The sequence below is a fragment of the Sceloporus undulatus genome, chromosome 4 (assembly GCF_019175285.1).
Source record: "Sceloporus undulatus isolate JIND9_A2432 ecotype Alabama chromosome 4, SceUnd_v1.1, whole genome shotgun sequence".
NCBI classification, from domain to species: domain Eukaryota; kingdom Metazoa; phylum Chordata; class Lepidosauria; order Squamata; family Phrynosomatidae; genus Sceloporus; species Sceloporus undulatus.
In genome coordinates this window covers 2139172-2154467 of record NC_056525.1, presented here as the reverse complement: position 1 = coordinate 2154467, position 15296 = coordinate 2139172, and the positions used below count along the sequence as shown (strand labels likewise).

Below are 15296 nucleotides of genomic sequence, written 5' to 3'. Positions count from 1 at the left end.
AAACATCCCCAGCTCCCTAAGTCCTTCCTCATAGGGCTTCATGGTTTTCAGACCCTTCACCATTTTAGTCGCCCTCCTTTGGACACATGGCTCCAGTTTCTCAATGTCCTTTTTGAACTATGGGGCCCAGAAGTGGACTCAGTATTATTCCAGGTGGGGCCTGACCAGAGCAGAATAGAGTGGCACTATTGCATCCCTTGATCTGGACACTATACTTCTATTGATGCAACCTAAAATCACATTGGCCTTGTTAGCTGCTGCATCACACTGTTGACTCATGTTCACCTTGTGGTCTATTAGGACTCCTAGATCCTTTCCACACATATAAAGTCTCCTTAAGCCAGGTTTTCCCTATTCTATATGCATTTCATTTTCTCACCCTAAGTGCAGTACCTTACATTTCTCCCTGTTGATGTTCATATTGTTAGCTTTGGCCCAGCTTTCCAATCTATTCAGGCCATTTTGAATTTTGCTCCTCTCCTCTGGAGTATTAGCTGCTCCTCCTAATTTGGTATCATCTGCAAACTTGGCAAGAAGACTGCTGTGCAAAATAGAAGAGGCAGATCTATTAATTCCTCTCTGTTCTGGCTCTAGCTTTGCCTTGTCTTTAATGAGGCTGAGCAAAGCAATGACTTTCGGCACCAGTTGCAGCCCCACATTCTCATTCCTAACAGCTGTGAATAATTTCGACCTTCCCCAGTTGCATTCACTCACACAAACACACTCTTGAAGTTTGCCAAACTTTTGTTCCCTTTGCTGAAGCCAAACAGGAGGAAAAGGGCTTTGCTTGCAGCCTTTGACAAGTGAGGCCATAGCAGCCACATTGGAGAAATAACCCGGTTTGGCGCTGCTTTTCAGCATCCTGGCTAAAGGCTATGGAATTCTGGGAGTTGGAGTTGTGGGCCCAGAGCGGAGCAGAGCTTAAGGAAGGAAAGCCCCACAACAAACCCCAACTCCCAGAATTCATAGCCTTTAGCCAGGATGCTGAAAAGCTGCACCAAACCAGGTTATTTCTTCAGTGTGGATGCAGCCAGAAGATGGTCCTTTGGCCAGCTCCTCAGTGTAATTGGCTCACTTCAATGCCAACAAGTGAAACAGTCCCAAGTCTGCAAGGCCACAACCCTGGGCCCAATTATATAGCACTTTTAGCTCACTTTAACCCTTGTGGCTCCATTCCTAGGGAATCCTGGGATTTGTAGTTTGCCCAAGGTTCTTAGCACCTGATCTATTATTTATTTCATTTCATTTCTATGCCGCCTTTCTCCCCAGAAGGGACTCAAAGTGGCTCACAGGATAAAAACACTTTAAAAACAATTAAAATGAAATTCAGATTAAAATTAGTATAAAATTCAGTTTGAAAACATGCAAAAGTTTCTTTAAAACGCATACTCCATATAGAAGCCATTCCTACAGCGCTGGAGGTCTCTGGCACTTAATGCTAAATACGCAGATGGGGTTAACAACAGGCTCCAGGCATTGTATTGTTGTTGTTGTGGGTCTGCCAAGTCATTTCTGACTTACAGTGATTTCAAGGTGGACTTATAGTAGCGTTTTCTAGACATGTTACTTTAGAGGGGGTTTGCCATTGCCATCCTCTGAGGCTGAGAGAGTGTGACTTGGCCAAGGTCACCCAGTGGGTTTCATGGCCGAGCTGGGATTCGAACCCTAGTCTCCAGAGTCATAGTCCAACACTCGTACCACTAGGCCATTCAGGGAAACATATGTGGAACAAAATACATCCTTTTCTAGAAAAATATTGGCTTTGTTTTTGAAAAGAGTTGTTTGCAGCTTATTTTCCAGAGCAAATGCTTTCCCTCCCATCCCCAAATATCTTCTGAAGTGCAGTAAACATGCCCCAAAAGTTGCATCATCTCATCCAATGTGGAAAAAGATAATCTGTTGTAGTTCATCCATATCATGAAAAGACATGGCTGAGTTGAAAAGACAATAATGCTTGGAAAGGTAGAAGGCAATGGGAAAAGAGGGAGACAGCAATGCAGGTGGATGGCCTTTATCACGGAAGCCACAGCCTTGACTTTGCAAGACCTGCGTATGACAGAGTGACTTGGAGGCCTTTCATTCAATTTTCATTCAATGGAATCATAGAGTTGACTCAAACACAGTTAACCACAAACGATGTATTCTTGTATGTAGGAATGAAATCAGTGACGTTTTATCTCCCTACTCAAAGAAAGCATGGAGTGCAGTGAAGCAACAACTGTCTTATTTTGCAAGAAGTATAACAAACAGAAAGGTCTGGGATAAAAGTGTTCACAGAGTAAAACATAAAAATAGTTTTAGTGTTTAAAATATTCTGATGATGCATTGACAAAGAATTCCCTTCAAACAAAATAAACAGTGTATAAACAGAGCAATACACTGTGCAAAAATGCATTAACAACAAGGAGCATCTAAACATCCAAAACGCATTAAAACCAAGAAGTATCGAAACATACAAACACGTTTTGACAGAAGTCTTCCTCGGTGGCAAAGCAAAGCTGTAAAGCAGCAAAACAATTATCTTATTGCTAAAAATCATCCAATATATATCTAAGTTGTATAGAGCATCTGTATCCTGGATGCTCAGTTTGAAATTGCCAGACTATTGTAGATGTCTCCAAATGACTCTCTCTCTCTCTCTCTCTCTCTCACACACACACACACACACTCACACACTCACTTGCTTTGTGGGAATGTGCAGAATGGAGAAGAAGCCTTCTGCTTTCCCTGCCCAGCAGCTTCCTTCCCATTTTCCTGATCAAATACTGAAACCATTGCAAAGATGAACTTTTCTCCCATCTCTTCTTCCTCTTTAAATGGAGGAAGGTTTTGAAACCCGCTCTTTGGTAGCAGAAAACAGAAGCAAAACTGCTCTTTCAGAGAGGCCATGAACTGAGGCCAAAGGGAGAGATAAGCAAGGCACAGGGTCATCAGAGCCACTCAGCCAGTGTTAAGGTGCAATCTCTTTTCCTGGAACTTGCATCCATTGTTTCGGGTCCTAGTCTCTGGAGCAGCAGAAAACAAGCTTGCTCCCTCCTCAATATATGATACTCTTCAAATACTTAAACAGGGCTATTATCACCTCCTCCTAACCTTCTCTTCTCCAGGCTAAACATCCCCAGCTCCCTAAGTCCTTCCTCATAGGGCTTTGTAGTTTCCAGATCCTTCACCATTTTAGTCACCTTCCTTCAGATACGGTCCAGTTTCTGCACATGCTTTTTGAATTGTGGTGCACAGAAATGGACACAGGATTGTTCCAGATGAGACCTGAGGAAAGCAGAATAGAACGGCACTATGACTTCCCTTGATCTAGACACTAGACTTCTATTGATGCAGCCTAAAATCACATTGGCTTTGTTAGCTGCCACATCACACTGTTGACTTGTGTTCAACTTACGGTCTACTTGGACTCCTAGATATTGATTCTTTCCAATCTGTTGGCCATCATTTTGCTTTCCTTACTTTACTTCATAGCTGCCACAAATTAAGGGGAAGGCTGAAGTATGATGATCGAACGTGCAATTTAAGAAATGAGGTAAAGGAATGGCTATCACCCAAGTGATATGATAACCGAAAAGAGGAGTCAAGCATGGAGGAAAACATCCAAAGTCATTCAGCTGGGAAGGACCCGAGGCAAGAAGAAACAGAGAGGTGGCATGGGAAAAGAGAGAGCCAGATTTATTTTGCTGCTGAGCAAATAAAACATGAGTCTGCTAACACTGTGAAATTGTGTGTGTTTTATCTAGACACACAAAATTCATCGGAGGAAGTAGACTTTAGTCTAGGAAAGCTCATGCTGCCAATTTCTTTCTTTCATTTAGTCCCAAAGATGCTACAAGATCTCTCCACATAACCTCTATGAACTCATTTAATCCCTTTCAAATCTCCCTATGTACTCATCTAGACAATGTTAACGCTTGCTACTTAGTCCTAACAACGAATGTCTCTGGTATTGGACATATAATTATTAAAGAGAAGTTTGCTGAGATTTAACCACTGAAGCCTGAATCCCTGAACTCAGTTAACTACTGGCCTTGACAGTATATTTAGCTTGTGGAAGAGAAAACTAAGAGGTGACATGATATCCATCTTTAAATATCTGAACGGAAGTCTAATTCTAAGATGTTCTGATTCTCCTGCATCAGTCATGTGCGCCTGCCGCTGAGGTTTAAGGTGCAGCAATTCTTTTGAGATCTGGAACTGGGTGTGCTCAATGCTAACAAAATGCTGGAATGACAACACAACAAAGCAATAAATCCTTGTGTGAGTCACAAAAAACACACTGCCTGGAGCCGCTGTCACAGGGAAGAGAAAAGCCGCAGGGCCTTGCCAGATAAAGGGAACTGCACACAAACACACAACTCGAGGCTGATCATTGCACAACTGGGGGAAAACCCACTTGTAGAAACATAAATACTCCTTCTGGCTTCCTTTTGCTGCTCTTTCTCACTTCCTTCTCTCCTGAGCTGCAAAGAAACTGTTTCTGCTGCAGCCTCTCTGTCAGAAGAACTATCTTTTAGGGCTCCAAAGATGTCCAAGGGCAAGGAGTCCTATGTGCCTTTCCTCCTCTCTCTTTGTAATCTGGTCCTCCGCTCTGCAGGCACAAGCCCTGGGTTCGAGGGCAGGATCACCAACAAAGGCCTGGACTATGGTAGGTGCTTGGGTTGGTTTTGTCACTGCATCACTTGCGCCTGGAAAAAGGGAGATTGTAGCTCTGAGATACTTGCAGAGAAAGGCAGCTGAAATGGCCAAGGGCTGGAATCACAGGTCTGCAAGGAAGGCTTGTGAGGAGAGAGGGCTAAGAGGTGATACGATAGTCCTGTTTAAGTATTTGAAGGGAAGTTATAGTGAGGATGCAGCAAGCTTGTTTTCTGCTGCTCCAGAGAAATAGGGCCCGGAACAATGGATGCAAGCTGAAGGAAAAGAGATTCCTGCAGGTTCCTGGTCTGATCTTTGGTCTTTGGTCTGGACCAACATGGTTCTGATTCCATTCTTATCCCCAGCAAATTACCTGGTGTTTCTTTGTAGCTCTCCAGCAGCAATAAGGATACAGCAGCCCTCTATATCCACGGAGTCTTTATCCATGGACTCAAGCATCCACGGATTGAAAATATTCCATATATATATATATATATAAATTCCAAAAAGCAAACCTTTTTGCCATTTTATATAGGGGTTGTCTTTTTACAATGCCATTTGTATTTAATGGGATTTGAGCATCCACGGATTTTAGTTCCATGGGGGATCCTGAAACCAAACCCCAGTGGATATAATGGACCCATTGTCGTCGTCATCATCATCATCATCATCATCATCATCATCATCATCATCATCATCATACCCCACTGTGTATAATGGGACTTGAGCATCCACGGCTTTTGGTATCCAATTGGTTCTGGAACCAAACCCCAGCAGATACCAAGGGCCCACTGTAACTGCAAAACCGTGCAAATTGTGGGGAGCATTTTTGCCAAATGTTGGTGCAACTGCAGCCCAAAAGAGGCCTTTCTGAAAACAAGAAGTGGCTTCTGGGCCACTTCCTTCTGTAGAAAAGGCTTCTTCTGCCTATGAAATGTCCCAGAGGAGCTTACTCTCTAGAGAATTCATGGTTATTTTAAATATTGGGGAGCCAGCATGGCATAGTGCTTTGAGCTTTGGAGTAGGAGTCTGGAGACCAGGGTCTGAATCCTAGCTCAGCCATGGAAACCCACTGAGTGACCTTGGGCAAGTCACACTCTCTCAGCCTCAGAGGAAGGCAATGGCAAACCTCTGAGCAAATCCTGCCAAGAAACCCCCATGAGAGAGTCGCCTTAAAGTCGCTGTAAGTTAGACATGACTTCCACCTCCCTCCCTATTTATTATTATTATTAACCTTTATTTACTTTGTAATATAAGGTTTGGCATTTAATCATATTTATCTATCTATCTATATTTTAATATATATACACAGATATATAGATAGATAGGATTTTATCACATGGGGACATTTGGAAGTATAAATGGGGATTATCCCACCAAAAGCGTGCAATTGCAATAAAGGTTTTTACACATTGCGTTGAAAAGCAATTAAAGTGCCATTAACCTGTGAATAACCAGGTAATGCTTTTCCCATAAATGTTTTGTTGTTGTTTATTCCCTGGTTATTCCTTGTTTATTCCCAGGATAATGACAGATGTGTGTGAAAACTTAATTGCGATTTAATAGCAATTGTGTGATGTTCATGGGATAAACCCTGTTTAAACTTCCCGGTAGATATAATTATTGAATGTAATTAGTGTACATTATACACTATATATTGAGACCTTGGTATCTGCTGGGGATACCAAAATCCATGGATGCTAAAATCCCATTATATATAAGGGGGTATAAATGAATTTTGGGTTTAGCTTAGGTCCCATTTTCAAGATATATCATTATATGGACTCCAAAATCTGGAGAAAAAAAATCCAAAATCCCAAACACTTCTGGTCCCAAGCATTTTGGAAAGGGGAAATTCAGCCGGTATACCTCTTACCCAAAAGGCAAATTCCTTGCTTCCATCTTGAGATTAATGTCCATCTTGCTTTTTTTCAGCCTGTCAGGAAGGTGTTGCTGTCTTGCAAGAAGAACTGGCCAAGATCCAGCTGCCCGATTTCTCTGGGTCCTTCAGAGTCAAAGCTCTCGGGAAAGTAGATTACAGTTTCTACAGGTGAGAAAGTCCCCAGTTCATCCAGGATCTATCTGCATTGATTACTGACACAACCAATAATGGGATTTATCACACGGGGGGAAATGGGAGGGAAATCAGGGATTTAAACTGTCATTGTCCCGGGAAAGTTGCGCGATTTTCACACACATCATGGTTAAAGAGGACTTGTCAAGGCAATAGCCAGGTAATAACCAGCAACAAATCATTCAGGGGATTTCCCCGTGAACAATTTGTTGCTGGTTATTACCTGGCTATTGCCTTGATAAGTCCTCTTTAATTGCGATGTCATGTGAAAGTCTTCACTGCGATCACACGACTTTCTTGGGATAATGACAGTTTAAACCCCCGCTTTCCCCGGCTTTTGTCCGTGTGATAAAGTCCAAAGAGAATATTTTAGGAAACCTCGGGGGGGGGGGGGGGGCAAGATTGATTATTCTGGGTTAAGTGGGTTTTTTGGCAGCCCCTCCCCAAACATAATTGGTTGCATTCAAAATGCACATAAACAAGAAAAAACCCAACCCACATTATTTTCACCATCTGAACAACCCCTTTGAGAAAGGATCACCCAGTTGAATGGCTGCTCTGAGAATCCTCCCATCCAGTGCTGGAACTCCAAAGTCACAGCTGAACAGTCTCAGCCTGAATGTCTTCCCTCCATTCATCCTCCATTTTTCTTTCTCTCTTCCCACAGCTTGAATATTCGCAGTTTCCAGCTGCCAAGCTCAACCATTGCGCCAATCCCAGGCGTGGGCCTCAAGGTCTCCATCAGCAACGCTTTCGCTGAATTGACGGGCGACTGGAAGGTGAAGAAGCGCTGGCTGTGAGTACAGCTTTGCTTCTTCTCTTTCTGAAACCTTCCCAGTGGCATGGGTCACATTGATTGATTGATTGACTGATTGATTGATTGATCACTATGATGCTATTTAACATATACATGACATTTTTGAGAGAGGTCATCCATAATGTCGGGGTCCAATTCAGTCACTACGCAGATGAGATCCAGCTTTGTTACTCCTTCCCACCTAAACCCAAGGAAGATGTTTTGGTGGTGCAGTGTTAAATGCCTGTCCTGCAGCCACTCACTCAAAACCACAGGGTTGCGAGTTCAAGACCAGCAAAAGGGCTCAAGCTCGACTCAGGCTTGCCTCCTTCCGAGGAGGTCGCTAAAATGAGGACCCAGACTGTTGGGGACAAATTAGCTTACAGTTGTAAACTGCTTAAACACTGCTTAGGCGGTATGAAGTGGTATATAAATGAAGCTTGTTTGTTTGTTTCTAAATTGGTGCCTGCCATCAGTCATGGACTGGATAAAGGTAAATAAATTGAAATGTAGGCTCTGTGCAGACCAGCCTCAAAGGCCAGCTTGGGGGCAGAGTTGGGGTTTAGGGTCCACATGACGCATGCCCTGACTCCGCCCCCAGGGGGTATGACACTGCGCACCACTCCACATGGTGCGTGGTGTCATGGTGCTCCTCTAGCACTGTGTCTGCACATCGCAGCCCCAAAGGAGTGCCATAAAGCCATGGCTATCGTGCCCTTTGCAGGGCACAAAAAGAAGCCACCTTTTGCTGCTCCTTTTTGTGCCCTGCAAAGGCCAGATTGTGGCCGCAGTGTGCAGTTGCCACAATCCGGTGACAATGGAGGCAGCTGCTGGCCACCCCTTAGAGGCGGTCTGCACAGCCCCTTAATCCAGACAAGTCATTTGTGCTCCTGGTCAGTCAAAAGGCAGATCGGGGCATAGGGATCGACTTGTATTAGATGGGGTTATCCTCCCCATGAAGGCACAGGTTCCAAGCTTGCTGTGCTCCTGGATTTAATTAATAATAGTAATAATAATTTATTTTTATCCCGCCTCTCCCACAGGATCGAGGGGACTTATAAGATCAGTAAAATACAGTATAAAATACATCATATACTATAAAATACCCATTGTTTCCTCCCTCCCAAAACAATACCATAATAAAATACCAAATATCAAAACAATCTGCAGCAAGGAGATGGGCAATTTGGAGTGTCTTATATAATAATCCATCTCCCTGGGAGACCAGGTGGTAATTCAGGGAAGGCCTGTTGGACAGCCTTTTTAAAGCTGTCAAGACTGGTAATGTTTCGGATCTCTTCCAGCAGGCCATTCCATAGTTTGGGAGCAGCAGATGAGAAGGTCCTCTGGGTAACTGTGGCCAACCTAGTTTTTATTGGTTGCATTAGATTTTCCCCTAGAACCTAAGTGTGCAGGGTGAATTATAGGATTTAGGTCTGAGCCTGGATGACCAGGTTTCAGATGTGGCCAGGAGTGCATTGGGACAGCTGAAACTAGTCCCCCAACTGTGGCCATTCCTTGGGGGTGGCCAGAGTGACACATGCCTTAGTTATATCCTGGTTGGATTACTGTAATGTGCTCTATATATGGGACTGCCTTTGAAGAATGTTCAGAAACCTCATCTGGTTCAAAGAGTTGCAACCCAACCATATTACTATCGGGTGCTGGCTACATGGAACATACAACTGGCTGACGGTCCATTTCTGGGTACAGTTCAAAGTGCTGGCGGTGACCTATAAAGCCCTATATGACTTGAGTCTAGGTCATTTGAAGGACCACATCCCCCTTTAAGAGTCCCTCAGATCTCTAAGATCTTCAGGAGAGACCCACCACCTTCTCAGGCTTATTTGGTGAGAACAAGGGAGAGGAGGCCTTCTTGGTGGCTGCTCCCAGACTTTGCAACTAGCTTCTGGCCTTACAGGAACATGAAATCCCACCATCATGGAAAAATTGTGCCCTTGATGTGAACCCTTACAAGAGAGTCCCAAGTAATTGCTATTATTGTTACCATAAGCTGTTATTGCACAAATCCATTGTACTACACTATATCAAACATTAGTCCGTAGACATGGATTCTTTCTCCATGGAGTCAACTATCCATAACTTGAAAATATTCACACCATGCATAAATTCCAAAAAGCAAGCCTTTATTTTGCCATTTTATATAAGGGACACCATTTTACCATGCCATTATATTTAATGGGATTTGAGCATCCATGGATTTTGGTATCCATAGGGAGTCCTGGGACTAAACCTCAGAGGATACCAAGGGCCCCCTGAATAGCAAATATACTTAAATATCTACCTCCTTTGTGTTTGGTGCTTTGAGGGGAAGACAATGAGTATCTCTAACACAGGCACAAGTAGGCTGTTTCTGTAGGAATACTTCATATTTATATTAAGTAGAGTGCAACATATCTGGAAATGTGAGCTTATGGTTTAAAACAGAATAGAAAATAGGCAGGATGATCTGGAATGTTTAAAAAGTAAAACTTATCTCTTGTTGCATTTATTGTCCCTATTGCTGACTCTCATGTGCAAGTGTCAAATGGCCATAAAACACTAACTAATTTTTGGGAGAGTATAAATGGGAAGGGAGTGACCTCTGGAAGTATGAAGCAGAAAAGGCCTGTGGCACATATATTGAAAAACTTGGGCCAGCATCTGGGATTTTTAGCTTTGTGAGATGTTTAGCCTTCTTCTCAGAGAGCTGTGGTGCCCCAACAAGCTACAAATCCCATGATTCTATAGCACTGAGCCATGGTAGTCAAAGTGCATTAATTCTGCAATGCAGATGCAACTAGAGAGGTGGAAGAAGGCCAACATATCCAACAATTCCAACCATTTCTCCCTCTTTCCATGGAAGAAGAAACAAGTGCAAATCTTTTATTCTTTTATGTCTATTCAGCAAGGACCATGGCTCCTTTGACCTCAAAGTGGAGGGCCTTGGCATCTCTGTGGGCTTGAAGCTGGGCAGCGATGCCACCGGGAGACTGACGGCCACCACTTCAGGCTGCGGTGCCCACATTTCTGATGTCCGTGTGCACATTTCCGGACGGTTGAGGTATGTTGACTTTGTTCCCATGGCTTGACTCTATTGAGTTCTGCAGAGAAGCTGGAATAACTCATTACAAGCAATGATGCCATGGATGCAGTTGGATGCTTTTGTCCCATCAGAACAGCTGTATCTATATTTTTTGCAAGGTTGTTATGGCAGAATTGGCCTTGCATTGCCATTGTGCAGGGATGTGCATTATGTGGACCTATGTCTATGAATTGCACATTGAGCATACAGACAAATGTCACACATAGATGTTCACCACAGATCTTTTATGCAGAGGCACATCAGGCTACACATTTAGTTGCACAATGTTGCAATTTGCTGGGGATACTAATTTTGTTCTAGAAAGACACAAAGCCAGGTCAGCTTTCTTTCTTTCTTTCTTTCTTTCTTTCTTTCTTTCTTTCTTTCTTTCTTAGAAATTTTATTAACATCTAAAAACATACATTAACATAAATTTCAGACAAGTACCTACACAAACAGACACAACAAAAAAATTACATCAGACATCACATACATATACATATAATATCTTCTAACCTAAGGGTAAACAAAGAGGAGAAGTGCATATGATTAAATACTATAGACTTCCAAGTGACGAATCTAAAGTTTCCTATGTTTTACAATTTTGTTCTTTCATCTACTAATCAATCTGTCTAATTCTTATGCAAAGGTACCATTTAACTAAGGATAGAAACTACAACATTGCAGGCATCTTACTAACATCTCTAATTGTTTTCCTTCTGTTTGGTGTGTATCATCTTGCCTGGCGAAGATGTTATGCTTGTGAGCTTTGAAAGCTTGCAACAAGTATATTGTGTATTTCTGTTGGCCAACAAAGGCATCACTGTTTGGTGGGTTTTTGTTTGAATTACTCAATAGCCAACCCAGCTACCCCTGGATTGTTTCTGACTGTTTGGAATATTACTTTCTTCTCTGCAATTCATTAAGAAGCTGGTGGATCCACCACATAACCTCGCGAGCATAAATGTGCTCTCTGTCTCCTTGCCAAAGGCACTTGGCCAGTTTTGTGTGTTCTCCCATGCAATGCCACAATTGGCTTTCCTCTCCTCGCATGGAGGAATGCATTCATAATGACTTCTTGCAGGGAGGATTTTCTTCTTTTCTTCTGAGATGGGAGTTTATCAAACGGGAGGAATTTCTCTTAATTTCAAATGAAAAGAAAGTGCAACCGGAACGCATTCACGTGAATTTGCAAGTTCAGTGAATTTATGTGAATTCGAATTGTGTTCGAACTGACTTCCCATTGCCCAAAAATAGCTTGCCATTGCCCAAATTTGCGTGTGGTAGTCTATCACGCAATAACATTAAACCCCATGATTGTGTTCAGATTGCCATTGGATTATACTTCCAATTCCCCTTGTCTGATAAACTCCATGGTAAGAGGGCTATGCAAGATTTCTTTGCTTGGCAACCACAGTCCCATGCCCCTCGAAGGAGCAGCTTCAACACCACTTTGCTCCAGTCTAGTTTGATTCTGCCAGCAGCCGACCAATTGCTCTTAATGGTCCTTGTTTTCAAATAAAGTTAGGGAGGAAAAAATGTTCCCCTCTCGCCACTTATAAGGTTTATGCTAAAAATCCTCCTCTTCCCTGCTCCTGGAGCAATAGAACAAGGAGCATAATGAGAACACAAGGCCTTCCTTTGAGTCCCATGAAAGCAGAAACATTAATGGGTTTTTCTATAGGGCATTTAATGAGACCCAAAAGACATATCCAGACAGAGTGAAAAGTCCCAGGTTTTGTTTTTTCCAATTTTATACTGGGTTAAAATAAAAGGACCTGGAAAGCTGGAATAAAGCATCTCTAAAGGGAGGTGACAGAATAAACAAAATGGGTACGGATCTCCAAAATAAAATCAGAAAGAGTAAGGCAACATCTGGGACTTTCTGGTCTTTTTAATCAGTCTGGATGTGCTCAAAGAGGGTCAGTTTTATAAACAAAGATGCCAGGTTCTTGTTCTGCCTTACTCTTCACTCCACGTTTCATTTATCACCACCAGAAAGAAAGGTCCAGGGCCAAGACAAATCACCCTCCAATGAAGATAACTGGCATTCAGGCCATTTAAGGATGGTTCCTAGCCATTGGTATACAGTGGTACCCCGGGATACGAAATCACCGCGTTACGAAATTTCCGGGATACGAAAAAAATAAATAGGAAAAAACTGTTTCGGGTTACGGTTTTTTTTTTCAGCTTACGAAAAAAAATTTGGTGCTTTTCGGCGCTTTTTCACACAAAATCGCGGCTTTCAGCGCTAGCGGCTATGGCTTTTTCGGCTAGCGAAATCTTTCGGGTTACGAACGGCGCCGCGGAACGAATTACATTCGTAACCCGGGGTACCACTGTATATGCATACCCTCCACCGCCCTGGATTTGGCAGGGACCTCCCAAACTAATAAACTGACATCCAACTTTTCCAGCTGCTTTTCCAATGTTCTGGTTTCCCTCTCCTCCTCCCACTTTCCCTCTTCGTTTTCACCTTATTTCCATTGCTGCCAACTGATTTCAATCTGCAAAAATAGTTTTGCATTCAATGAATTCAGTGCAGAAATGAGGAGTTGGCCATTCCCAGGATGAACATGCAAAAGCAAACTGCTCAGCCTCTTCTAGCTTGGGTGTCCATCTCCTTCATCTTTTACTTTGGTCATCTTGACCACTTTCTGATGTTGCAACATTTTTTTTTTACCTGTGAAATGTTGGATGGTCTGCATCTGCTAAGGTTAACCTTAAGGCACCAGGAAAAGCTATAGACTTCCCACACGCTAAGCCTCTATACAGTCTATTACTAGTACTAGTACTGTGATGTCCTGCCAGGACTGATTGAATTTCCCCCTGCATTTTCTTTCACATTGGTTCAGGCCATAGAATGTTTTAGTGTAGGAAAGTTCTTTGTACAGTGGTACCCCGGGATACGAATTGATCGCGTTACGAAATTTCCGGGATACGAAAAAGTTCCATTGGAAAAAACTGTTCTGGGATACGAAGGTTTTTTCGGGTTACGAATTTTTTTTCGGCGCGAAATTCAAACGCGCGGCTTGCCAGCGCTAACGGAAAGCCCTTTTCGGCTTGCGAAATGCATCGGGTTACGAACGGCGCGGCGGAACGAATTAATTTCGTAACCCGAGGGAGCACTGTATTAGTTTGTGGGAGGAGCTGTAGGATTCCCCTGCATTATTTCCAGGTTTAGTTTGCCCTTTCCCTGCATGCTCTGCTGTAGCTGGAAGCCTTTAGTTGGGAGCAGTCTTTGCTGTGAGCAGGCAGAGAGCTGTCTTTTGGTGGCAAACAGGCCCAGGAAAGGGCATTTCTTACACTTTAGCCATTTCAGTTACCAGGTTTTAGCCATTTTAGTTACCAGATCTCAGCCAAATTAGTTGCCAACAACAAATGAATAAAGAATTCAGGAGCTGAAAGACCCTGCACCAGCTCCATTGAGTGAGGAGAGCAAACCAACATCAGACCCAGAAAGATGACATCCGGAAGATTGCTGAAACTGTCAAGTACCTTTTGTTTAGAGCTGGGGAGGAGGAAACTCTTTATTTTGTCCTTTAAATTTCCCCCCTTTTGAACTTTACATTCAGCTTCAGAGCCTTTTTTGGGTAGAAGAGTTTGATCTCACCAAGGGACTGGCGTTGCACACCCAAACCTGCCACCACCTTCAGTTGGGTGTGTCTTCACAAGTACTAATACTAAAGCATGCATCTGAAGAAGTAGAATCAAGTCTACGAAAGCTCATGCTACCAACTTCTTTCTTTCAGTGAGGTTCAAAGGTGCTACAAAATCCCTTTGCATAGTATTACTATTATTGTTGTTGTTGTTATTATCCCACTTATAGCCTACCTTTTCCCTAAAATGGAGGATGCATCCAGACTGTAGAAACAGAATCATAGGACTTTAGCACACGGGGGGTAATTTTAGCATTAAAGAGAGATTAAAGCACATTTGAAGCATTCTGCAAATAAAGCAAAAATGCCAAGTAATTGCGTGAATGATTACCACACACAACTGGGCAAATAAAGTGATATCGGAAATGCATTGTTGCTGAAATCCCGAAAGTAAAAAGATGTGCGTTATACTTCTTTGTGACCACTTTAATGGTGGTTTTGTGGGACATTGTGTGAAATCATTTCACGTAATTACGTGACTTTTCTGGGATATTCACAAGATCCTGATAAACTTGTGTGATAAACTCCATAGAGTTGGAAGAGACCACAAGGGCCATCCAGTCCAACTCCATTCTGACATGCAGGAAAACACAATCATAATGCAGTTTGACACCACTTTAAGTGCAGTAGCTCCATCCATAGGAATCTTGTGATTTGCAGTTTTACAAGGTCTTTAGCCTTCTCTGCCAAAGAGTGCTGGTGCCTCACCAAACTACAAATCCCAGGTTTCTGCGTGATGGAGGAGTTAAAGTGGTGTCAAACTGCATTGTCTCAAAAATGTAGGTACACCCTGAGACTCAAGGAAGCTTACAAAAGATGAAAACAAATACAGTTAAAACCATGCGCAAAGACATGAATAAAATCACAGCAAAAGCTAAGTAACTTTTATTTAATTGCAGTTAAAACTGCAGCAGGAAAAACAACAACAGTGAAACAGCACAGACTGTGAAATGTGCCCTTGCAGTCAGTTCCTAAAAGCCTAATGAAAAAGCCTAGGGCTGCTTTGAGTCCCTATGTTGGGAGAAAGGTGGGCTAGAAGAAAAG

General features: G+C 42.8%; 1 protein-coding gene across 2 annotated transcripts in view; it reads left to right on the top strand.

Annotated features, from left to right (window-relative positions):
- Positions 1-4428: 4428 nt before the first annotated feature.
- Positions 4429-15296, top strand: part of LOC121929840 (bactericidal permeability-increasing protein-like) — a 31657-nt gene continuing 20789 nt past the window's right edge. Inside the window, exons 1-4 of one of the 2 annotated variants that reach the window (XM_042465781.1) lie at positions 4429-4651; positions 6574-6688; positions 7380-7508; positions 10417-10572. In XM_042465781.1, the coding sequence (XP_042321715.1) occupies positions 4531-4651; positions 6574-6688; positions 7380-7508; positions 10417-10572 (521 nt within the window). In that variant the 5' untranslated portion in view covers positions 4429-4530. The remainder of the gene's footprint in view (positions 4652-6573; positions 6689-7379; positions 7509-10416; positions 10573-15296) is intronic. The other variant, XM_042465780.1, reaches the window with a different exon arrangement.